Source organism: Chrysemys picta, chromosome 11, assembly GCF_011386835.1.
Source record: "Chrysemys picta bellii isolate R12L10 chromosome 11, ASM1138683v2, whole genome shotgun sequence".
In the NCBI taxonomy this organism is placed as follows: domain Eukaryota; kingdom Metazoa; phylum Chordata; order Testudines; family Emydidae; genus Chrysemys; species Chrysemys picta.
In genome coordinates this window covers 57,779,304-57,806,019 of record NC_088801.1, presented here as the reverse complement: position 1 = coordinate 57,806,019, position 26,716 = coordinate 57,779,304, and the positions used below count along the sequence as shown (strand labels likewise).

Genomic DNA, 26,716 nt, shown 5'->3' with positions numbered 1-26,716 from the left:
ACCATTACCTTATAATCCCCTGTAAGATAGTTAATTTCAACCTCAGAGAAAGCAGTTCCATAAACAAAATACTCAAATGGTCAATCTTCCCCTTTATCCCAGTCCATATTTGTAACATGGCCTCTAATGGAGGAAACAAAGTTTTTTGGTAAGACTTCTGTGACAGTTTTGGAAATACTGTATGTCTATGTGAAACTTATGAATTCTGGTTGATTTTATGAAAGTGTTGTATCACTGTATGTGTCAGTGTATAACAAATCAGCCAGTTGCTGCCAGGGCTGGAGTCACATATCTCCCAGCCCAGGTCATTAACCTGAATAGCCTTCCATTCAAATGACAGCACATTTGAACAATGGAATGATGCTGCCTAGGGGAAAATCAGTTCTACAAGGTTGTCTGCAGGTGGAATGGTTGGAGCAGTGAAAAATACCCAGCAGAAGAGAAGGAAAAAAGAAACAAAGTGTTGGAACTGGCTTTCAAAACAAAACAAACAACAAAAACCCAGACTCTGGAAGATTCAGGGAACACAAAGGATGATGTCATGAGTGAGGGGAACCTTTTGACTGCTTGACCTGGCCAGACTGCTTGTTGCAGGAATTAGGGGAGACTCCATGAACAGGAAGAGAGGATTAGGACAGGGAGTGGGGTCCACAAGATGCACCAAAGACAGTGACCAAAACTCAAAGAATGCTCAAGAGTAGCGAGGACTCTGAAGGTGGGAATTGTGTACATGTGTTTCTTATTTTGCCTAGATCTGTATATTTCCTGTACTTTGTCTATAAGTAAACGAGTGATGATTGGTTTAGAAATTCTACAAAGTCTGTTTGATTTGCTTCAACTGTCATATGACCTCAAAGGGTTAAACTAAAACCCAAGGTACCCACCAGGGTGATGCTCTGGGGAATCTGTGCTTGAGCCACTGGAGTATCTTGTGAGCTGAACCAAAGGGATCCATTCCCTAGAAGTGGCACCAGATAGTGAATCTGTGCCCAGGAATTGTACCTGAGAGGTCAGAGACTGTGACTGAAGCCTGTCCAGACCCAAAGGAACCTAGAAACACACAGATCCAGCATGTGGGTCCAAACACAGTTGCCTGTGCCACAAGAGGGAACTCAGCCAGGACTCTGGTATCTTTTATATTAGCACAAATGTAAAATACCAGTAAACTGGATTTTAACAATTGTCAAAAAATTACACAAGTAATTATTTCAAAGTCTGTTTGCATTAATACATCAAATGCAAGTGGATATAATGTCCCAGGCATATACAGGTAATAGGCATGTCCTGTGGGCACCTCCTCTATAGCCAACCACCCTTGAAATCCTGGATTTCCTATTCATTTGGATGAATGGTCCATTCAAAACTACTGAGACACATGCATAGTCTAACAGCCCTTGACAGGGCAAATACATGGTCTAATCCACCACAGTGGGAGTGAGTACTGCCCAGGGGGTTCAATAATGGCCCTTCAATTTCACCCTAGGGGTTTATAAGAATGAAAAGATCCTTCATTTTGACTAGGGAAAAATACTAAATGCTTTGTGTACATACTAAAAATAGTTTATAGCAAATCCTTTCCCTACCCCTCCCCCCAAAAAAAGAGAGACATAAAAAAACAACAATAAGATAGGTTAGTGGATTCACCTAGTAAAAAACCTACATGTTGCTTGGAAAGGAACAAAGAAAGGTTGAAATTGTCAAGGGGGCAGAATGAAAGTAGCTTAAGTGTAATATGTCTTACACTTAAGTGTTTTCATTTCTTGCACTTTTAATCATAACCTTGAATTTTCTGGCTTTTTAATGTTTGCTTCTTGCTAACAACCTTCTTGTAAGGATTTTCCCCCCAAATCTTAACTGTGTTTGTATATGGGAATCATAACTAAAGTCCACTGAAAACTACTGAGACTTATGTTAAGTGACTTTGAGAATGATCATGTGCTTTCTGCACAAGCAAAATTCCCACTGAAATCAATAAGAATTTTGCCTTCATAGGGATTTCAGGGTTTGGCCTTTTATATTACAACCCTTTTTTGTATTAACTTTTATTTATGCATCTACGTGATCTTTGCATGGAGTCTCAAATTGGTTACTATAGCCAAGTAGAGCTCTTCATCCATAACACGGATGTAATCACAGTATAGTTTTACCAGTGACATGTTTAACGCCAGTCAGGTGCATGAGGGGATGACCCACTGGATCCCAGGAAAGCCGTTCTGTGTCTACAGCCTGTTTAGTAAAAAAAAAAACAACAACATTATCTTCACACTGCAGTCTGAAGCCTTGAACAGAGATATTTAATTAACACCTATTTGTTATAATTTAATACTAAGTGCAGAATAGGGGACCATCTGAACACCTGAGAGCTCAGCTAAATTCAAATATGGATTTTAAATACTCACACAGATTAATAAACAAGCTATTTTAATGAAAATCCACTTTTTATGCACTTACACCTTTAACTGTTGATTTGGAAAAAAAAAGATATGCCAAATGGGTCATAGAGGTCATTGATCTACACTCTTCTACAGCACCATAAGAGTGAAGGAGACGATGCATGGATGAAAACTCAGTATTTTACCACCAATGTCTTCAACAACAGACAAATAACATCATTTGTCGTATTATATAGGATTCCAACAAACTCATGTTTAGAGCATTTACTATATGATCCGAATCCCACTCATTAGAGGGGGGTAGGGCTATCCCTTTATTTACACACAGCTATAAAAAAACAAGCTTGCATGCCCTCTGTTGGTGAATTTTCACCAACATACTTTGTGTCTTATTTCTCAGCACAATCACAATTATCCAAACAACACTTACCCAAAAGCATTGTTGTCCCTCCCCACTCTAACTGTTTCTGCAGTCAAACAGATAGATGCCCCTCCCTACTTTAGTAGGTTTCAGAAACATCATTTAGTTTATCTGAACCCTTGATTACTGGAGGGTTCATGTAAACCTTGAGACTTTTTTTTATTAGAGGCTATGCTGAATATCATTGTCTAGATCTAAGAAAAGTCTGTTACACTCTAATACTAGCATTATTTGGTGTTTTAATTCTTCTAAGCACTCTTCAAACCAATCAATGCTCAGAGGTCCCCTTGAAATTGGTAACACAGGTAAGTATCATTAACATTATTTTACAGATGGGTAAATGGCATCACAGAGATGTTGTGACATGTTCAAGTCCACATATTAAGCCAATGGCAGAGGCGATAAGAACCCAGAAGATACTGGCTTCCAATTCCATGCTCTTTTGAATTCTTACAAGGTTAAAAAGCCATCATAACTCTCCTTAAGGTACACATGTGGGACTGTAGTCAGAATTCTTAATGATTTGCATAATCTCACTGATCTGGTACATTTATGAACGTCGAGATGTTTTGGTTTGGAAGTCTTCTAGGGTGCTCACGCATGTCTCTGGTATATCGCAATACTTACACTGGGATACTGACAGGAAGACAAGCAATGATTATTTCAGTACCGTTTTTAGAGATTTATATTTATTTCTTTTGAAAATTGAAAAGAGTTTGCAAATTATGACAGAGTCTGAGATATTTAAGTGGAAAATCCTATATGAAATAACTTTAACTATTTAATGATTTGAGCAAATTGTGTAAAGAGCTTGTGCATAATTGTGGAATATATATGCACTAGACCCTTACTCCTTGTGAAGGTATAAGGAATACCATTCCTCTGGGGTCAGATGCCTGCAGTTGACTGATTAGTTCCATCTACTGCACCTGAGAAACAGCTAGAATTTAATTAGCTGATTCTTATAAAAGAGGGCAGCAGGAACTGGAGGGAGAGACTCTGACATGCTCCAGAAAGCTGAAGGACCAGGGGCAGTACTCCCAATGTATTGTTACTGGAACTACTACAGAAAAGAATTGTTCTGGAAGCCAAATCGACAGAATGGAGACAGAACATGTGGAGTCCTTTATTCCTGAGACTCTGAGGTAAGAGCCAGGAAATTTTGGTTATTGGAATGAGGGACAGACTTGGGGAAGGGACTACTCAACCTGCACAGACTTCTGAGGGAAGAGTCTGCAAGGTATTAATTTTGTTTGTTAAGAAGACTTAAATAAAACAACTAACCCTGCTGGAAAGTGCTTCCCTGGATTCCTTGAGCAAGCTCAGACAGAATTAACCCAGGGAGTGAGCTGACTCAGCAAGAGCAAAATGGGACCTGGTAGGAGGAGAGCTCTATAAAATAGGCCATAATCCTTTTACATTCCTGCATAAACCAGCTGTGCACTGGGCTCACAAAACCTGAGGACAGCTGAGGCTGAAGCAGAAGAGGGATGGAGGGATTTTGCATTCATTCCACCTATTTGGTTTGTGCAACTACTCAGGGGACAACAAGCAACAGTCTTTCATGGATCCCAGTCACCTTCTTTCTCTGAACAGAGCCTGTTTGGAGTTAGTGACAAGCAGACTATCAGCAACAAAAACTAACTTGGTTGTAAAAAGACACCCGTCATCTGCTTCTTCCATCATACATCTTGCCCTGTCAGCCAGATAGCAAATTTGACAGTAATGTCAGGAGCCACATCAGAGCTGATCAGGAACCAGCAACTACCTTAGAGCTGCCTTGTCCGCTGCACTGGGCTTGGTCTCATATCATTTTGGTCAAATGGGTATTGGCTATAGCCACCCATGGCCATCTCATACACTTCCACAGCCTCCTTCCTACCCACCTCCTTGCCCCATTCTTCTTCAGGGAACTTTCTCATGAGAGTCTATTACAAAAAGAAGCGACCTTGTTAGTTCATCTAAAACAGGTGTTCTCAAACTGGGGGTTGGGACCCCTCAGGGGGTCGCAAGCTTATTACCTGGGGGGTCACAAGCTGTCAGCCTCCACCCCACACCCCGCTTTGCCTCCAGCATTTATAATGGTGTGAAATATATAAAAAAGTGTTTTTAATTTATTAGGGGGGTCGCACTCAGAGGTTTGCTGTATGAAAGGGGTCACCAGTACAAAAGTTTGAGAACCACTGATCTAAGAGTAGTAGAAGAGATTCCACAGAAGTATAGAGGAAGAGGCTTCTGCTTGCTGTACTTCCTTACTCTGAAGAAGAAAGGTGGTCCTTGTCCTATCCTAGACCTGAGGAGACTAATATATGATTCAGGATGGTTATATTTGCCTCTGTCATTCAGTATCTTCAGGCTCAAGACTGGTTCATGGCTCTCAACTTGCAGCATGTGTACTTCCACATAGCCAGCCAGCCATCCACCCAGCCCACAGGAAGTACTTGAGTTTCACAGAGGGACCAAACCATTACTAGTACAAGAGACTGTCATTCAGACTCTCCACAGCACCAATAATATTAACAAAATGCCCTGCAATAGTAGTGGCCCGCTTGAGAAGACAAGACTTTCACATCTACTCCTACTTGGATGACTGGCTGATCAGAAGCAAGTCACAACACGAGCCATCAGCAAGTAGGGTTGCCAACCCTCCCGGTTTTGCTAGGAATCTCCTGGAAACAGGCCCTATCTCCCAGAGGCTACTGATGTCAAACCAGGAGATTTTAGGCGCTAAAAGTCCGGTGATGCAGCAGGGCTAAAGCAGGCTTCCTGCCTACCCTAGCCCCGTGCCGCTCCCGAAAGTGGCAGCATGTGCCTGTGGCCCATGGGCTCTGTGTGCTGCCTCCGTCTCGAGTGCAGACTCTGCAACTCCCATTGACTGCAGTTGCCAGCCAATGGGAACTTCAAGAGTAGAGCCTGCAGGCAGGGGCAACACGTGGAGACTCCTGCCTCTCTTCTCCCCGCCTAGAAGCCACTGCTAGAGGGATGTGCCAGTCGCTTTCAGGAGCCACCCAAGGTAAGCACTGCCACCTCCAGCCCAAAGCCCGCACCCAAACTCCCTCCCCGGAGCCTGCACCCCCTCCTGCACCCTAACCCTCTTCCCCAGGCTCAGCCTGGAAACCCCTCCCACACTCTGAACCCCTTGGCCCCACCCCGAAGCCCAGAGCCTGCACCCCTGCATGCACCCCAACCCCCTGCCCCAGCCTGGTGAAAGTGAGTGAGGGAGAGCGAGTGACAGAGGGAGGGAGGAAGGAAAGAAGGGGGGGCCTCGGAGCAGGGGTGTGGCCTTGGGGCGGGGCAATGGTGTTTGGGTTTGCGTGTGTAGACAGTTGGCAACCCTATCAGCAAGTTGGGACCTAGTCACCTGGCTGGACCTCTTAGTCAACTATGAAAAGTCATCACTTGCTCCATTGCAGACCACAGGTTTTCATAGGGGCACTGGTTGATTTCACATCAGAAAGAGCACCTGCCTGAGAACCTTCTAGTCTCTACACCAAGTCTTACTTCAGTTTACATCACAGCCAGCTACAACTGTATGAACATGCCTTGCTGCACTTGGCCATATGTTGGAGAGCACATACGCTACACTGCTAGCCAAACTTTTCCTGCAGCCCCTCCAACTCTGGCTCAGGATGATCTAATTTCTGGTGAAACATCTAATAGATAAAAAGGTCACAGGACCATATTATGTCACCATAGAACTGGCTTGGTGGCTGGTCTCTGCAAACACACAGAAAGGAGTCCTCTTTTCATTCTCCTGCCCAAGAAAGACCCTAACCACAAATGCATCAGGGTCAGGTTGGGTAACTCACATGGCAAGAATGGCAGATGAAATATAATATTGATAAATGCAAAGATAATGCACATTGGAAAACATAATCCCAACTATACCTACAAAATGATGAAGTCTAAACTAGCTGTTACCACTCAAGACACAAATCTTGGAGCCACTGTGGCTAGTTCTCTGAAAAAAATGTGCAGCGGGAGTCAAAAAAGCTAACAGAATGTTAGGCACCATTAGGAAAAGGATAGATAATAAGACAGTAAATATTATAATGCCACTCTATAAATCCATGGTACACCCACACATTGAATACTGTGCAGTTCTGATCACCCCATTGCAAAAAAAGATATATTAGAACTGGAAAAGATAGACAGAAGGGAAACAAACATGACTGGGACTTGCATCTGAAGAAGTGAGGTTCTTACCCACGAAAGCTTATGCTCCCAATACTTCTGTTAGTCTTAAAGGTGCCACAGGACCCTCTGTTGCTTTTTAAAAATGATTAAGAGTATGGAACAACTTCCATATGAGAAGAAAGATTGAAAAGCGATAATTAAGGTGGGATAAGATAGAGGTCTATAAAATAGTGAGCAGTGTGGAAAAAGTGCTCAAGGCAGTGTTATTTACCCCTTCACCTACCACAAGAACCAGGGCTCACTCGATAAAAATAGTAGGCAGAAGGTTTAAAACAAACAAAAGGAAGTACTTCACACAACTTAGGGCTGGTTAGGGTGACCAGATGTCCTGATTTTATAGGGACAGTCCCGATTTTTGGGTCTTTTTCTTATATAGGCTCCTATTACCCCCCACCCCCGTCCTGATTTTTTACACTTGCTGTCTGGTCACCCTAGGGCTGGTCCACACTACCCCCCCCACTTCGAACTAAGATGCGCAACTTCAGCTACGTGAATAACGTAGCTGAAGTCGAACTACCTTAGTTCGACCTTACCGCGGGTCCACATGCGGCAGGCAGGCTCCCCCATCGACTCCACGTACTCCTCTCGCGGAGCAGGAGTACCGGCGTCAACGGCGAGCACTTTCGGGATCTATCCCAGAAGATCGATTGCTTACCGCCGGACCTGGAGGTAAGTATAGACATACCCCTAGTCAACTTGTGGAACTCTTTGCCAGGTGATATTGCGAAGGCCAAATGTATAAGTGGGTTTAAAAATGAATTGGATAAGTTCATGGAAGATAGGTCTATCGGTGGCTGTTAGCCAAGATGGTCAGGGCTGCAACCCCATATTCTGGGTATCCCTAAACCTCTCACTAGCAGAAGCTGGGACTAGATGACTGGGGATGGATCAGTATAATTGCCCTGTTCTGCTCATTCTCATTTGAAGCATTGGCCACTGCCTGAAGACCGGACATTGGGCTAGACAGACCATTGGCCGTTCTTATGTTCTCACACTCTGATTACACGTTTAAGTACACGGACCTCTCTCCACTGGAGTCTGCAGATAGCCTGACACACTAGCGATGAGAAATGTGACCTGCCCCCGAAACCTCACTCCCCAGGTAGGGATCACAGGGGTGGGGGGGGGGGTGTCACGCCCATGAAAACTGGGGCAGATTCGCGGTGCGGACCCCCCCCCCCCGTGGGGGATACGGGGCAGTTTGCCGTGCAGGGTGGGGGTGCAGCACCCACCGTCCCGTCTCTCCCCTGGCCCCACGCCCCGGCTCCGAGGCGCAGCCGCTGGGCTCCCGGCGGGGCCGCAGGGTGGCGCTGTGCGGGCTGCGGACAGTCCCTGCGGTGGCGGCGGCAGAAGCAGCGGCGGGCCTGCGCTCGGTTACTCTCCCAGCCCCGCGGGCGGCGGAGCAGGTACTGACTCCTCTTCACGCCCGCCGGTTCGCGCCCCGCGCCCCCAACCCCTCCGCGCGAGCGAGGCCGGGCTTCTCCCGCGGGCTACGCTGAGGGGGCCCGAGGGGAGAGCCCGCCCGCTCCGCCCCCTTGCACGGGGAGGGGGAAGGGCCTTGCTCCTGCGCTTCCCCTGGCCCGGCGCGCACGTTAGGTGAAATACGGCGCTCGCCACGGCGGTTCGCCTCCTCTCGGCGGAGCCGGGCCGGCGTCTCCCCTCGGGAGCCCTGCAGCGCCGCCGCCGTGCCCCGCTGGAGGGGCCGGGTCAGGCCGGCCGGTCGGGGCCGAGCGCGGCGATCTGCCGGCAGCCCGGCTGCGGGAAGCGAGGAGAGATCCCGGGCTTCGCCCGACTGCCCCGTGGGGGCGGAACGCGGGAGGGGGCTGCCTGAGGGCAGGCGCCGGTCATGGGCGGCACCCACCGCGCCCTGGGGTTGTTTTGCGTAAACCCGGCCGCGCTAGGGGTGTGAAGGCAGATGGAGACTCCCGCCACGGCGGGTGTTGCACTCCCTGATCTTTGTATGATGCTGGGTTGTTGTCGGCCTGTCACATGAAATTACACCGCAACCAAGGGAAAACTACACTCCCTGTGTGTAGCCAGGTGTAGCACAGACGTTACAGGGTAAAGAGCACTTGTGACCCGCCGCCACTCTGTTCATGAATAAAATATCATTGCACAGACTGGAAGTGCAGTGGCTTTTTTTAAAAAAATGCCACTGTTGGAGGCAGCTGCTTCGCCCTACAGTGAGATTAGCAATATGGGAATCCAGTGGAACAGTTGCCAATCGGCTTTGGTCATGGCTGCCATAATAAAAAGGATTCTAATATGTCTTTTACCTCCTCTAGTGATAGTGCAAGGTGTAATCAGTTCATACTTGTGACTGACTGGAAGATCCTCAGAAGGGTTGAATGAGAAGTATTAATATACACAATGTATACTTTTAAAAACAAATATTGACGTTTCTCTTCTGATGCTTATGCCAAAATCTAAATCATACTGGGCCCTCATCTGCAGTCAACTCAGTGCCGTATGACTGGTGAAACCACTTCTTGACAACACCACCCTGTATTCAGCAACACACATTAAAAACAGGTTTTTGAAGAGGCAAAAGGCACCATATCCCATTACTAGTCCTTTGAACTATGAAGTTTTTCACCAATGCCTATTTTTAAAATGTTTCCAAAAATACCTAAGATTTTTATTCCATAGTTGTCCACCGCTACTTTCACATTATAGAGTGGCCAGGCAAAATTCTATGTACACATTTGCCTAGGGAGAGAGAGTAGTGGGGTGTGTGTGTGTGTGTGTGTGTGGTATTTTTTGTTTTTTTTCCCTGAGTTAGTGAGATATACAATTTTTTTTTTAACTTTGGCATAGAGGCAGATGATTTGCTTTTGGGCACTAGTAAATTTTTAGGATAATTTTCAAGATAGATGTACAGTATTTTTTGGCTTTGTTTTATTGTGTTACATTAAGATGCTCAAGTTGAACAATATTTACTTAAATGTGTTGTATGAAATATGCTTTCCTTGTATTAGAATTAACGACTTTTATTTCTGCAAATTTATTACAGGTTTTAATAGAACATAACTATATTAATATTGAAATTTGCAAATGCAATGGAAGACGGCAAGACTGAAGAGGTGCTAGATATTCTTCGACTTAATGTGGGAGGTTGTGTGTACACAGCCAGACGCAAATCTTTATGCCGCTTTAAGGATTCAATGCTAGCATCTATGTTCAGTGGACGTTTCCCTCTAAAAATAGATGAGTCTGGTAAATAAATCTAAGTTATAAATATCTAACATCTGCTCAGATGGCTTTAGAATCAGTTTAAATTGTCAGTTTAAATACTTTTCTATGTTTCACAGTATTCAAGTTATAGAGCTACCGTATTAGTTATTGTAGCTCATCGGCAGAAACTGCCATCATATATTCTTTCAAACTTGAGAGGCACCTATGAAAACTTTGGTTACAAATAGAAAAATAAATAAAAGTAATACATAGAAAGGGACAAGAATACTTCTCAAGTAATCTGAGTCAAGTCTCCAGAATCAGAGACACTGTAAGAGGATGGAATAGTGATAAATTATAAAGCTGCTATTTGGATACAATCCTGTGGCCTGAATTGCAGAGGTGGTGAACACCTCCAGATTCCATCAATTTAGTGGGATTTGTGGGTGCTAGGTACTTCTGAAAAAATCAAGCCACTAACCTTCAGTTAGGGACACCACAAAATTAGAGAGCACTTTTTTTTTCTTTAAAAATTATGTTTAGTTTTTAGGGATAAAATCTTTTATGATTAATTGACGTTTACTAGCCTCCTCTTGTTTTTCAAATTAAAATGCAGTGTAGTCATTCAGGCTTAGGGCTTGTCTTCACTTACATTTTATAGCGCTCTAACTTGCTGGCTCAAGGGTGTAAAAAATCACCCCCCTGGGTACAGCAAGTCTGAGGCTTTAAAGCGCTAGTGTAGACCGGCTCCTAGCGCTCGGAGCTAGTACCCTCGTGGAGGTGGATTACCAGGAGCGCATTTCAAAGCGCTGCCACAGAACCATTCCCGCGGCAGCGCTTTGAAGTTTCCAGTGTAGACATACCCTTAGGTTGGAGTCCAGGCTCTGGGACTTTTTCACCTTATTGCAGGGTCTCAGAGCTCCTGAGCTCCATATCTACACTACAATTTTATAGCCCTGCCGCTCAAGCCCCACAAGCCAATCAACTGACCTGGGCCCACCTCAAGTGTTTTGTTGCAGTGCAGACATATCTCTAGACTTTATAGAAAAGTGAAGTTGAGAATTTAAGAGTTCACGATAACATTATATTCCAAAGTTGGCGTAAATTAAGTGTTTTCACTAATTTTTAAAATGCAATGGAAAACTTTAAAGTTGAATGATAATGAATGATTTTCTGATATGGTTAATGAGCCTTCATACCATAAAAATTGTTTGAAGGGATTGATTTTAAGGGTGCAAAGTAACTTCCAGAATGCGTCATTGCCAGTAAAGAAGACTGCATTTTTTTAACTAGCAATGAAGTTAGATATGAAAAGCTGATTTAAACTATTTTCAGTGGAATCAAATTCTGCATTAAGTCATCGCTATGCAGCCTCACTGCAAAGAGTGGGGTTTCACTGCTGTGATTGGAGGCAGAATTAGATTCATTACTGTGTGCTCACTTTTATGAAGGGACACAGTCAACTTAAAAATCACTTCTGTTTGAAATGTTTTATCTGTTTTTACATGTAAGATTACTGTAACCGAAAGACAGAGAAAAACAGCACTTTGTATATAATCAGTTTAATTGTTGGCCCTGTACAATCAATTTCTCCTTTTGCTTCTGTGGATCTTAGAAAAAACAAATAAGAATGTTGTAAAAGTCAAAAAGGGAAACTTAGGGACAAGTGCAGTACTGCAGATGAAATGACTGAAGTCTTTTTGAAGCAGACTGGATTTCAATTTGATAGATATTGACTCCCTAAGAGCAAGATCGGATGCATCTAGAGTTCGTTTGATTTTATCATTTAAATAGAAGACATGTTTTGTAAGGTTATATTTGGTACAATCACTTTAGGCCCTTATCCTTTAAAGTGATCTGCACAGACTGACTCCAGATTTCTCATTAGGACTCCAGCTAGCATAGGACTCCACCCCAGGATTGTAGGATTGGGAGTTTAGTTTGTTCATCTGCAAATTAAGAAATACAGTAGAGAAGCAAAGAAGCAGTTTTAAAATAAGTGATGACATATTGCTGGGAAAAGGATACCACTTCCAAGCAAGATACCTTTTTAAATAACTATTAAGGAAGTCATATATATTCACCACTTGATACATTATTAATTAAAGGATCCACTTGATAATTTGGTAGAATATGACAAAAATTCTGCCTACAAACCGTATTTTAAAAGATTTTATTTTATTTTCAGGGGCTTGCCTTATTGATCGAGATGGAAACCTCTTTGAGTACCTTTTAGATTATCTTCATGGAGAAGTTCGGATTCCTAAAGATGAACAAACGCGAATTGCATTGCAGGAAGAGGCAGATTACTTTGGCATCCCTTATCCTTACAGTCTGTCTGACCACTTAGCCAATGAAATTGAGACATATTCTTTAAGGTCAAATATAGAACTTAAAAAGGTCTTGGCATTTTCTTATGTTTCTAAAAGTGTTCCATAATTCATATTGTTCAGTTAGTACCAAATAATATTTGAATAACCTGTATATGTCATCAATCAACTCAGAGTTTTAGAGGAAGAAATCACTTGCTACTTATTAGAATTGCTAATAGAGTCATGGTAATTAAGGATACACCAGCATTTCTCTTCATTCTGCACCCTCTATTTTCATGGGTTTGTATTTTTGAAAATTAATTGTCAACATTTTCTGTAAAGCAGTACGCTAAATTTTACCTTCATTTTCAAATGCAGATCTTCTGCGAAAAGTGACTTTGTAAAATTGGCATTGTGAAGTTCGATGTTTGTGTTTCAGTGACTTCAGATTTAATTTGATCACTTTATAAGATGTTTCTTTTGTCAGCCTTGAAAACTTTTCCTGAGATCTGAAAAACAAACTGTGTATTTTAATTTTCTTCTATCATCCCACATAACCATTGCAGTGCCACTCTGCTAAACTCTAATTAGATAATGCAGTTCAGGGATGCATAAACAGGGACATATCAGGAGTAAAGAGGTTATTTTACTTCTGTATTTGGCACTGGTATGTGCTGCTGGAACACTGTCCAGTTCTGTTGCCCACAGTTCAAGAAGGATGTTGATAGGAGAGGATTCAGAGAAAAGCCACAAGAATAATCAAAGGATTAGAAACATGTCTAATAATGATAGACTCAAGGAGCTCAATCTATGTAGTTTAACAAAGAGATGGTTAAGGGGTGACTTGATTACAATCTATAAGTACCTACGTGGGTAACAAATATTTAATAATGGGCTCTTCAATCTAGCAGAGGAAGATACAACATGATGCACTGGCTAAAAGGTGAACCTAGACAAATTCAGCCTGGAAAGAAGACATATGTTTTGAATGGTGAGAGCAATTAGGCATTGGAACAGTTTACCAAGGGTCATGGTGGATTCTCCATCACGGGCATTTTTAAAATCTTGATTGGATGTTTTTCTAAAAGATGTTCTAGGAATTATGTGGGGGAAGTTCTATGGCCTGTGTTATACATATAGTCAGACTGGGTCTGGGTCACAGTGGTCCCTTCTGGCCTTAGAATCTATGAATCTATGGCAACTGAGGGCAGTTAGAATTTAGTTTATTCTGTTGAGGCACAGAAGGAACACAATGCAGCACTCACTGTTTTAGGGCTCGTCTAGAGGATATTTTTTACTATGCTTGATTGCTAATTAGCTCAAGTTACCTATCACATTTAAATGTGAGGATCTAGACACCACGAACAGAAGCTGATCTACTTTCTCTAGACCATTATTTTATATACTTTTATCATGTCTCCTCTTATTCAGCGCCTATCTAAAATAAACAATTACAGTCTTTTGAGTTTTGCTTCCATGTCCCTAATCATTCTTGTTGCTGTTCTCTGAATTTCCTCCAATTTCCAATATTCTTTTGAGGTAGTAAGACTAGTACTGCGCACACTCTTCTAGATGTGGCAGCACCATTGATTTACTTAGTAGAGTTCATTATTAAAGTCAAATAAACTTAAATGTGACAAAATGTAGTCATTTAAAAAAAATTCTTAGTATAACAACATATTTTTTTCCCCAGGCTTTGATAGACTTCTGTGATTCTTACGGTTTAGCCTGCACCAAGCCGACCGTTTGGGTTCTGCACTATCTCAACACATCTGGAGCAAGCTGTGAGAGTAGAATTATAGGTGTGTTTGCCACAAAAGCTGATGGGACTGATGTACTTGACAAGGAACTGGGAGGAAGAATAAATAATAAAAATATGTACAAAAGGTAAGATGATTGGACATCAGAGAACATACTGAAATGAGATTGTCAGTTCCTCAGGGTGGGATCCTACCTTCTTTTCTGTTTGGAAAGCATCTAGTTAATACATTGTTGTTACTACTGGAAATTAGTAAAGTAAAGATCTAAAATTAAGCAGGGAGTACAATAATTAGAGCCCACAAAAGGTGGCCAGTTTACAGTTACTGTAAATCCTCATTTTGTTTTAAGGACTGTTTTAAAAACATCTTTCCCTTTTAAAATTACATTTTCATTTAGGCAGATACTTGCATTAAATAGTGGTGAAAAATTGTATATATTAATCCTTAGATCAGAAAACAAATGCAACGTTTGTTAGTTAATAATGGAGTCACATTTTAAAATCTTATCTGACAAGACAGGAGGAAGAGATAGACAACAGGGGAATGAAGAAATGAAGGCAAAAGGAAACTGCCTAATTTATGCCCAGACTTATCAAAGGACATAGAATCCATTGTGAAATCTCTATCACTGGAGGTTTTTAAGAGTAGGTTACTCAATCACCTATTAAGATTGCACTCAAGGCAGAACTAATTATTAGACCAAGGGACTGGAGTAGAAGATCTCTTGAAGTTCCTTCCAGTCCTACGATTCTATAATCATGTTCTTCAATACCACAACCGTAGTGCATTTTAAGAATAATAATAATAATGCTAGTTACTAGTACATTTACATATTTTTGGGTGGCTGGAAGCACTCTGCTTTTATCCTTGTACCTAATGGTACACCCAAGGGGCGTGTGTTTTGTAACACTACACATATTTTGATTTTTTTGCTTAAAATAAAGGTTTTAGGTTTGTCAGATATAAGTAAAGCATAGATTCAAATATACTGTAGAAAAAGCTGAAGGGAAAATTTCATACAGATAATTTAATTCTTGTAAAAGAAAGGTTTTCCTAATTTTTTTGTTGGAATAAGTTTAACTTTTCCAAAATACTTGGACATGTATGGAATTAACTGTCTGTTCCCCACCAGGTTGTCACTCTAAATAGTAATTACTCATGTCATTGAGAGTTGCAGGATCAGGTCTAAGTCATGAATTCTGTAACTTTTCTTTTGTGAAACAGCCACAGGATGAGACGAAGGTGAAAAAAACAACAACAAAGTAGTAAATGTGAGAACAAAACCTGATTATATTGTAAAAAAAAAAACTGGGGGGAAAAAAAAGGTTGGGGAAAGTAGTCCTAACAGTCAATCAATTCCCTTCAGAAAACGTTGGAGTCAGAAGTCATTAGGCATGTCTATACAATAAATACCAATTGCTGACAATTCATGTCAGCAGCAGGTGCAGTTAAGCTGGAGTTGGACACTTTTCAGCTACAAGTATAAGCAAGGACAAATTTTGTTCAGCTCAGGTTTCTGAAACTGATAAACCATTTGTCCACGTCAGCCATTGCACAAAAAAACATGTTCAGCATGAGTTCAGCAGCATGCATGGCTGATGCCCATTTTCAGCAGTGGGTATTTTTTGCAGAAGACAGGTAAATCAGAGGGGTACTGATTTATAGAAATGAAAAGGATGTTAAAGTATAACATTTTCATATCCGCTTTGCAAAAAGCCTACTAAGAAATCCTTGATTCTTTGTGGTTAAAGGAAGGGAGTGAAATATTGTTTTGAGGGTTTCATACAACATATGTTGTCTAAAAAGTATAAACTAGATTAATACATAATTTTTACTTTTAAAATATTTCTAGAGAGGCTGGAAATAATGTCCAATACATCTGGAGTTATTATTCAGTGAGTGAACTGAAAAAGATGATGGATGCTTTTGATGTCTGGGAAGGGAAAGGTACAGTATTAATTTTTTTCTTCCATTTTTGTAGTTACACCTCTGTAGGAAAGTATAAGAAATCCCAAGTGCTTTGTTCTTCACCAAATGACAAAAAAATTACATTTCTGAATGTTTTCAATAACTCAGTAATGGCATGAGGTAAGTGAGCAACCTTAGTCATTTTTAGAAAAACACGTTTTCAGGTGTTCCTTAAACTGGGAATGTTGAATGGAGACGAATTTCAAGGAGTATTGAGCTTCATATCCTACGAGCTACTATCTCCAAAGGTGCGATAGGCTGGCCAACATAAGGGAGGAACGCCTAAAAGACACATAGTATTAATGCACAGATACCTGTCAGTTATAATTCTAAAGCAGAGGTCTTGAATATAATAATAATTCTTAGCTTTTACATATATACACATGCATTGAGTATGTTCCCTCAGATGTTGTTAAGTATCTTGTCTTAGGAACTTCAGGTTTCAGCTATTGGAGAATGCCCCAGCTGATAGAATGTTGGACTCTTGAAGAACGCCCTTTGAGAGGAAGTCTCCATCATATGTCTCCAGTTCGTAAAAGGTATATTCACTGATTCAAACTCTGATTACTTGAGATACACCGTAGAATGCACTACTGCTTTTATAAGAGAAAACAACTTAGGGCTTGTCTTCACTATGGGGAGATCAACCCTGCTGCAGTCGATACAGCAGGAGTTGATTTAGCGGGTCTAGTGAAAATCAATGGGAGAGCGCTCTCTAGTTGACCCTAGTACTCCAGTTCTTGGAGAAAAGTAAGGTCAGTTGACTGGAGAGCGGCTCCTGTCAAGGCAGCGCAATGAAGACACCGGGGTAAATCAACCTAATCTACGTCGCTGGAGTAGCGCATTCATGTAGTTTTAATAGCGTAACTTATGTCGACTTACCCTGGTAGTGAAGACAAGCCCTCAGTCTCTTTTATTAAAATTTTTAGACTCCATTTAAGTAAGCTTTTGAAATAATTATGAACTTCAAGTTTCAGTCTTTCATTCTTCACTGTCTCTTCATTACACCTTCATTTCTATAAAATCTGTTTTTTATCGGGGGAAGAGAACTGCAAATCTGACCTCAGTAGAAGAAATTTAACTTAATTTTGGCCTGTGGGAAGGTCTTCCTTATTCTACAGTCCTTCTCCTACCTCACAAACACACACTTTAAAATGGGCAGAGAAGGTTCTAAAGTTTAGAGAGAAGTTGTGTTTTGGTTACTGATCCAGTTATCTGTTGTTAATTGGATTGGCAGCCAAATGAAACGTCTATCTGAAAAGTGCCCTAAAGTTTTAACTATTCACTTGTTTATTTCTTGCCTTCCATTGCCTCCTTAATTATACCAGTATGATTTGTTTGTGTATTTGTATCTAGAGTTTCTGTGCACTTCTTATCTCTTCACTCCTTCCACAAGTTTTTCCTCTTCTTTATTTTGTTCTTTCTTGTGCTGGTGTTCTTCCCTGCTCACTTTTTTTGGTGATACCCTTTAATTCTTACCCTGTTCTGAAGGATCCTACATAAAAGTGATCCCTGCATTACTCCTAGTCCATTGTTGGTGTGATGGTTCTCAGGGTACCCAGGGTTGTGAGCTACCTTGTTATCCCATGCCTCTAGGGCGAGGCAGTCTTTCTTGTGGTAGTTGGGTGTCAGCTCCCTGGTACCCCCAGCCTTTCAGCCACTCAAGGTCTCTTCTCTGGATTATGTCAGTGCTAACTTCACCTGACAGGTTAACAGTAGGCGCACCCCTATTCCTAAATCTCCTCACATCATTCCCCCCCTGTGATATTCAGTCTCTAGCACTGGCTACTTACAGAAATTCCAAATCTTCTGCTCCCTAAGGACCAGTGTACCCCAGTTTTGCCAGTTTACTTTAGACCACCAAACCTATAAACCACACAGCACTTGTGAGTACTTTTAACAAAACAAAATAAGGTTTGTTGAATAAAGGTTTAACTAGAAATGAGAGAGTGGTAGAAACAAGTGGTTACAACACTAACAAAACATAAAACGCAAACTTGGGTCTACACTTATCAATGATTACCTTTCCTATGTAATAAAGTAGATTTTCTCCCCAAAGTTTGGTCTTTTGCAGAGCTAGCTGATTTCAGACAAACCAGGATGCAAATATTCATGAAAACATCCCCCACCATCACCAGGGTTTTCCTCAGTGAATGGAGGTCCTTCCCCTCACCCTGTTATATTCAAAACAATCTTTTGTTTTCTATTTATAGGGTAAATCCTGTCTTGTTGTAAAGTTTCTTTTTTTTCCCTTCAAGTGGTTTCGGTTGTTTTTCATTGCCTCTGCTGGTTTCCCATTCAAAGTCTTAGTATTGCACAAGGCTAAACAATTGAACTTTGCATTGCATTGCTGGCCATACAGGGTGGGGTAACTCCCTCTTGCCCAAATTGGCCGTTGCTGAGACATCCCCATGACTAATCTTTACTTTTTTCCAAGTCCATAAAGCATACTTTCAGTATAGATACATTGTTCCTTAAATATCAGAGGGGTAGCGGTGTTAGTCTGATTCTGTAAAAAGCAACAGAGGGTCCTGTGGCACTTTTAAGACTAACAGAAGTATTGGGAGCATAAGCTTTCGTGGGTAAGAAGCTCACTTCTTCAGATGCATCTGAAGAAGTGAGCTTCTTACCCACGAAAGCTTATGCTCCCAATACTTCTGTTAGGCTTAAAGGTGCCACAGGACCCTCTGTTGCTTGTTCCTTAAATATTACCCATATGTACATCTCACAATGATTATGAAGATTGAAAAGTTAGATGCTTTCTGTAGATACCTTACATGTTATTCTTTATGGATAAATATCAGGCAAGATATTTGTTTGGCATAATGAGTTTGTCAGGTCTGAGGTGAGAGTTGTTCATAAAAACCAGGGTATCCTTTCCAAGGGGTCTCTGTGTCATAGTTGAGTTATCTGTTTTCCCATTAGATTGCCAAGCAGCCTCCATTCCCTCCTGTACACTTCCAAATTCTATTACCTTGTATTCGTATGTTCACTGTCTCCTCCACTTACCTCCATCCCTCTCTCATGATGCAGAAGTAAAGGAGTTTGAAACTCAGTAGAATGGTATAATTGTAGTCCATTTCAGTGTGCTTTGATGCGTCTTCATAGGTGCAGTCAATATGCAGAAGCACAAATGTGTGATTCCTGCTCAGTGGGATTTTCAGACACCCAGTTGAAACCCTTGATCTAGCCCATTATTCTGATGAAGCACTGTATAATTTCTTTTAGTTTACATTAGAAAATCCTAGTTATTCCTATGGGAATATTTCCTCTTAATTACTGCTGATAAGAAGTGGGTTGAAGATTAGGTTGTTAGTTTTCATTTCCTCTCCCCTTCCTCCTTTTGTTCTGGTATGTATTATATGGACATGCAGGATATATTCCCTTCTCGTGTGTCTCTCTTAAAAAATGTCCTTTGCCTCATTATCTTACACTGGTTTTGCAAATCATTCCAAATAGTATTGCCTTTATCCTTCATCTTGACTTCTCAATTTTACAAAATTAGTGAATAACGATCTCTGATACTGTTAATTCTTCCAATGTGAATCCATGGGGCACTCACCAATCCCTTTTATTCCAAAGCGTTGAGTACTCACAAGAACATCCATTGTTTTGTCCTATATCTAAATCTGTTCTTTCACTACTAAGGTAGTTTACAAACTTCACATTCTATTTATAGTACTGACTTTCTAGTTGAATGTCTCTTGGTGATCACTACAGAAATCTTTCCTGAAGTTCAGGGCAATCATATCTACAGCTTTTCTTTGTCAACTCCCCAAAGTTCTCCCTATGGCAAATACTTATAGTTTGTTTCATACTCTGTGTTCTAGGCTTTGTTACACATTGATAACAGGAGAATTTCCTTGTCTTTTTCACTGTGGCAGTCAGCATTACGGATTAATAGTTTGCTGGCTTTTGCCTTAATACATTTTAAAAGTATTAACAAAATTATATAGGCTTCACTGCAAACTCTGTGCTCCCCTTTTTAACCCTCCCCCCAAGAGGTTTATATATAAATTTGCTAATTCTCTCTTTGACCTACTTTTGGCTTGGATCAAATATAGCCCTTATTTTGTCACCCCTTAAATGTTCTAATTTCTTCATCCGCTGTTTCAGTGTGACCTGGATTTCCACCAGTTTTATTTTTATTATATCCCTGATGAATTTAAATCTTCCTGGCATCTGTTCATTTTCCATTGCCACACAGACTGAGAGAAAGTGTTTGTTGAACATTGTAGAAATGCTAGCTACTTCTGCCAAGAACATAAATTTGCCTTTTTTTTTTATGAGATCCTATTGTGTCTTTCCTTCACTTACCCTTCATTTGTTCTCTTGAAAGTCTTTAGTGGAATCTTCTTTTCATTTGGGACCTTTGCTTTTCCTATAGCTGTTTTACACTCTTTAAGTTGGTAATCTTGTCAGTGCTCTTATGTACCTGGGGTCTTTCATTTTTTAATATATTGGGGTCTTATTATTGGGTATCACAGGAGACCTTTGGCCATACCCTAATTTATCTGAATATTTTCAACTTCCCCCACTCTTTTATCCTCCCAGTTCTCTCCTTCACTACTCTCTCATGCATTTTCATCTAGCACTTTCTGTATATCATCTCCTTTTAAGATATTCTTATAGTACTGTCTTAAAAACTTTTCATGGCAGGTAAAAATATGTGGGGGTATGGCTGATAGGAAATAATGACTGCTAACAACTTGGAGTAGCATAAATGAGTAACTACAACTGACCTTGGAATAAACAAAAGATGAGATCTGTGGATGAATGTTGGAGACAAGCCATTTCATAATTATAGCTTAATTATGTGTGATGCATAGAATAACTAAAACACCTAGATTGCTCCTTTACAACATAGTCTTTTGTTTTACAGACGATTAATAGACTTTACTGAAGAGGAGGAAGATGGTCAAAACTTTAAAGCTGGTCCTAAACCAATTAGATTTTCTGGTCCTTCAACAAGTACCCACATCAAAGTCAAGAATTCTGCTTCATTAAAGGTAGCTGCCTGTAACACTTCTTCACATTCTGTGGTAACTCTTAAACGACCCATCAGTGATAGTTTGGTACAGCGCAAAGTAGTGCCAAAAACTGAACTTGCAACGTGCCCATCAGTGCCTACAAGTTCTCAGGCATCTTATGGAAATGAAGGTGCTGAAAATGGGGCAGCATATCAAACTACATTCAACATCTCAATGTCTAAGAAACCCATGACCACTCGTGTGGTAAAACTGAAGCGGACTCCATTGTGTATTGTGTCACCATCTCAGTCATCTTCCTCACTGAGTAAAACAGATGAACAGGAAGTTCCTGCTGTTGAAATTCCTACTACTTCTACATCACTAAGAGAGAAAGAATCCAGTATATCAACAGTGAATAGTAAGATCAAGAATAATTTGGAGAATGACAAACTGGGGGGGAGGGATAGCTCAGTGGTTTGAGCATTGGCCTGCTAAACCCAGGGTTGTGAGTTCAATCTTTGAGGGGGGCCATTTGGGGATCTGGGGCAAAATCAGTACTTGGTCCTGCTAGTGAAGGCAGGGGGCTGGACTCGATGACCTTTCAAGGTCCCTTCCAGTTCTAGGAGATGGGATATTTCCATTAATTATTTTATTATTATTATTAGGATGATGATGTTTAATTCTTTAGCAGAGATTTCCTGGCATAATCTGCTAAACGAAGAGTTTCTGACCCTGGTGTCAAAGGACACATCCTGGATTATAATTTATTACTAGAGCTGGTAAGCAATTGTGGAGAAAAATAGTAAAAAGTACATGGGCAAAAGGTTTTGAAATTTATAGTAAGTGAGTTTTCTCGCTTTACTTTTAATTTTTTGGAGGATGGGGGCAGGATGTGTGGATTTTGAAAAACATTTTTGCAATACATGGTCACCGTCTCTCAGATATTTACTTAAATCAAGTTGCCATGATGTTACTGTCTTTTAAAAATAGAATATGCACGCATACAAGCAATCCAAACCTAACCTAGCTAATTCCATTATTGATAAAGGTCAAGATTTAAAAAAAAAATTGAGACCAAGGTTAGGTTCCTAAATTTATATTTTCAAATTGGAAAAAATAGGTCACATTAATTAATAATGGGGGAGATCCAGTCTTAGAGCCCGACTCAGTCTTCTACTCTCCAGGTATGTAAAATACTAGACATTGCAAAGGTATCTGACTTACCAAGAGTAAGGAGCAGGGTTGCTGGCTTCAAAGTGCTTTTTTTTGGGGAGAATATAGGAAGAGCAGTTTAACAGCAATGAAAGGAGCCATCCTCCCACCTGCCACAGAGGAGAGACTAGGAAATGTAAGGGGAAATAGCTTGTCATGGAAGCAACAGGGCAGGATCTTTTCACAGAATTGAGACATACATGTATTACATTCCCAAGGGGGAGTGTTCTCCAGCAGGGAATTGAATGGGCGAGTTAGGCTTACATTGTATTCCTTAGAAATTGGAAACAGCCTGGCATTGCACCGTTATGGTCCATCCTGTCCTACAATTGCAGTAAGGCTCTTATGCCAGACGCACAGCTGTGATTGCTTTGTTCTCCCCCCACTCCCTTCATATATGCGGGACTCTGATATATGAGCAGGGACAAGCTCAGCCTCTTTCAAGCCCAGACAACAAAACAGCAGAGTTTGAAAAATGGGTAAACAACAAAAATATGGGCTGAATACTGCTTTCAGTTGCACCAGTGTACATTTGTAGGAACACCAATGAAATCAATGGGTACTGCAGATCTACACCTGTGTAGCAAAGCAGAATTTGCACCAATGTCTTGAAGTGCCTTGATTCTTCTTGGGTGTTTAGACCAGCATTGCTTAATGAGATTTATATAGTGCATATCTTTGCTGGTCTTGCTTTACTAAAAAGAGTTTTAACATTGCCAACCCCAAGTGTTCAAAAATCACGATGGACTTAAATCATGAGACTTTTCAAGCTTTACTCTGCAACCATGAGGGCTAGAAACTTCGCTTTTATTTTATTTTTTTAAAAGGTGAGATTCTCATGTAATAATGTGCCTCCTGTAGCTGAGGCGCTAAGAAAAACACCAAATATCATGAAAGTTGGCAAAACTGCAGTTTTCTGACCATCAACTTACATTTTGAAGGCCAGCTTGCATCTTTAATGGCCCAAGATAGAAACTTTGATTTTTTTTTTTTAAATGAAAGTTTGATTATGTAGAAAAGAACAAACATTACGGAAAAATGCTAACATTGTGTAGTACCTTGTGTCCATAGGCCTAGAGTCTGAAATATTTTTAGAAGAGAGTTTGAATGAAAAACCAATTTTTTCATACATATTCAATTTTGTTTACTCATTACTTCATTGTTCTATAATGGCGCTGTTTGTAATGTACTTTTTATCTTTCTAAAATAAGTTTCCTAAGACTGAATATTTCCTTCCTACCTGGTCTTCAATGTTTGATGATTTTAAAAGATTTAAAAACATACACTACAGTAAAGATCAGCAATAGTCTGGAATTCTCTCTCTCTCTCTCTGGGTACGTCTATACTTACCTCAGGGTCCGGCGGTAAGCAGTCGATCTTCTGGGTTTGATTTATCGCATCTTGTCTAGATGCAATAAATCGATCCCGGAAGTGCTCGCTGCCGGTACTCCTGCTTCGCGAGAAGAGTACACTGAGTCGACGGGGGAACCTGCCTGCCGCGTCTGGACCTGCGGTAAGTTCGAATTAAGGTACTTCGACTTCAGCTACGTTATTCACGTAGCTGAAGTTGCGTATCTTAGTTCGAAGTGGGGGGTTAGTATGGACCAGGCCTTCCTCTCTCTCTCTCTCTCTCTCTCTCTCTCTCTCTCTCTCTCTTTCAGAAAAAATCTTGTGCAATTTTCTGTGCTGGCATCAGTTCACTATTGATTCTAGATAATCTTCCTTGGCAGGAAAGTATTATTATTATTAAATACGTATTACTGCCAAATCCATAACATGACACTCAGAAGCCTGAACAGTCCAGCACAAGACCGAAATAAATGGCAGAAACTCCATCTGAGGTTGCTGGAGGAGAAATAAATAACGTCATTACAATAGCCTTTAGCGGCACTGGTCAGGTCCCCCATTGTGCTAGACATTGTAAGTACTTGTAGTAAAGACAGGCCCTGCATCAGAGTTTACAATTTAATTTTTGACAAGATTCAACTGGTAGATGAAACAGTCGAGCAGACTGCGGGTTGTGGGGAAGTAGAACAGGCTTTCTTTTTAAAGGGATTGATCAGCTTCCCTGTTGACATAACTGGAAGTTGGCTCAAGCCCATCATTAATGGAGTGGGCACAAACATGCTTTCCTTTACTTGGAGGCATAAATATCTATTTTGATCCATTTTTTTTAAATCTGTAAAGCTAGATATTGTACCCTTTCACATAACCACTGTGTGTATAATTTTGTGCTTGGATAGAATTATGTATTAACTAGCTCCAACCTATAACTATCAAAAGAGATTTTTAGTGAGGAGCAGCAATTGCACTTAGCTCCTGGCTGTGAGCATGCAGGTAACCTGAAACCAAAAGAAACTTGCCAGCTCAGTGAGTAGTTTTCATGGCATGGGGCACACTTGGTGTTTTGGAGAGGAGGGAACATTGGGCAGAATCTTTGCAAGTTAAAGGTTTTTGTGCAGATTTTTTACATTCCTGTGGTTCCCCTCCCCCTCCCTCCAAAAATGCAGCATGGGGCCTAGTGTCTTGAACGTTTGCTACATTAAATTACAATGGTCTATTTCAGCAAAGGATGTCCTGTATGGCATTGTATATCTGCACTCAAACTCTTACACAGATACAGGTAACATGGGGGGGAGTTGTATTAAAGATGAGAGTTGGTTCTTCATTTGGGATTTTACATGGTCTATCAAATTGTGCTTAATAACCAGGGTACTTTGAAAAATGTACCAAGTTAAATCTATAAAAGAAACTGAATTCAGAAGATAACTTCTATCTAGCAATCCATTGTGCTGACTACTAGCGTCCAGTGGCCATGATCTCATGTATAAAATGTATTGCCTATTTAGTTTGATGGATTAAACATTGCTGTCATGTTTTTTGTTAACATTGTCACTCCTTCAGCCCTCTGTATAAGCAGAATTTTGTGTTTTCCAACAACCCAATGCAAGTGTTAAGTATGCAGAAGAGTACCATTCCAAGTTAATGCCTGGAAACTCATTCACATGTGACTGAGCATGGGGCTGTGAGACAGAAGCCTGTTATCACCAACAGTAGGTGTGATTCATACAGCTGTAATTCAATAAACTGCTTCAAAATATGGAGAATTTATTTGTATTTAATTGAAACAAATCAATGTTGTTTCATGTGATAGGCACATGTTCATTTTGAATGTCTAGGAGGAGAGTATTGATAGTGCTAAACAGTTATTCAGCTAAGTCACAGAAATATTACAGAGTTAGTAACTGGTATTGGGTTCAGCTAACTGTTAAAATAGCTTTTTATAAACAAATAGGATGTTACTTGAAGGGAAACTGCCTGTTTCTGAACCCAGCATTATGATAGTTCAGTCTTGTTTTTTATGTCATCTCTTCTGCTCTGCTAATGACATCAGCTATGCCTGGCCATTTGTCTGCTTCTCCCACACATATCTACATGCTTTCTTCCACGCTCGCCCTTATTCATGTAATGCCAATCCTAAACTGATCTGTAAGCCCAATACTCTGTTCCATTTCAAATCCTTCCTTAATACCCACCATTGCTGTAACCCCTACAAGAAAACAGACAACTAATAATGGATAAATTGAGCAGCCAGATGGCATAGCTGATTGGGCTATACACGGCTAGGCTTTAGTTCCTTCTCTGCACTGAGAAGTCTTCCTCCTGGGAGAGACTGGGAGGCAGAGATTGCATACAATAGATATTTAATGTCTTGTCTCTTGTCTTTGTAATCACTGTAGTGGTCTCACTTTCCAACATTTTGCCAGAGAAGAGAGGAAACTAGTTTTAAATTATTTCTGTTTAAGCACCCAACACATTAGTGCACCGTGGCTGCAGTTCAGCCAGGGCTGGGAAGAGAGAGAATGATGTTTCCCAGTGAAAGGAAAATTTCATAGGTTTTTTTTTTTTTTTCCTTTCTTCTCTCTTCAATTTATGAAGGTCCAAGCTCTGACCTGAGAAACTGAGCAGGAAGGAGTAGGTGGTACATCTCTGAAAGTCCGAGAGAGAATGAGGCTTATAGGCTCCAGCCAGCCTTCCTACAAGTAATTAAAGGAGTCACAAGTGCAGTAATAATCCATCAGTAGGCTGTGAGGCAGTATGGGTCTTCTGCTATAGCAAAGCCCTGCAGTAGCATTCTAAGGTTCACTTCAGGCAAAAGTTCAGAGGAGGATAAGATAGTAGCATTAGGGGTGAGAGGGAAGTCTCAGGAGATGAAGTTTTAGAGCCTGGCTGCTTTGTGAGCTTCATGGGAAATGTTGTTTGGTTTGCTCTAGTGAATAAATTTGGATGGCTCATGCAAGTTAGCTCC

General features: G+C 40.9%; 2 protein-coding genes across 7 annotated transcripts in view; both read left to right on the top strand.

Annotated features, from left to right (window-relative positions):
* LOC135974151 (serine/arginine repetitive matrix protein 2-like) overlaps positions 1-26,716 on the top strand; it is a 994,828-nt gene that overhangs the window by 834,987 nt on the left and 133,125 nt on the right. The window lies entirely within an intron of this gene.
* Positions 8,093-25,507, top strand: KCTD18 (potassium channel tetramerization domain containing 18). 6 transcript variants are annotated; one of them, XM_065560927.1, is made up of 7 exons: positions 8,093-8,113; positions 10,025-10,227; positions 12,374-12,585; positions 14,191-14,384; positions 16,110-16,204; positions 16,656-16,764; positions 21,108-25,507. In XM_065560927.1, the coding sequence occupies exons 2-7, from the start codon at positions 10,071-10,073 to the stop codon at positions 21,673-21,675; spliced, it is 1,335 nt and encodes a 444-aa protein (XP_065416999.1). In that variant the 5' UTR covers positions 8,093-8,113; positions 10,025-10,070; the 3' UTR covers positions 21,676-25,507. The 6 variants fall into 6 exon arrangements, with proteins under 6 accessions (XP_065416999.1, XP_065416998.1, XP_065417000.1 ...); XM_065560926.1 differs by lacking the exon at positions 8,093-8,113 and adding an exon at positions 8,313-8,417; XM_065560928.1 differs by lacking the exon at positions 8,093-8,113 and adding an exon at positions 8,315-8,417 and having other exon boundaries at positions 16,665-16,764.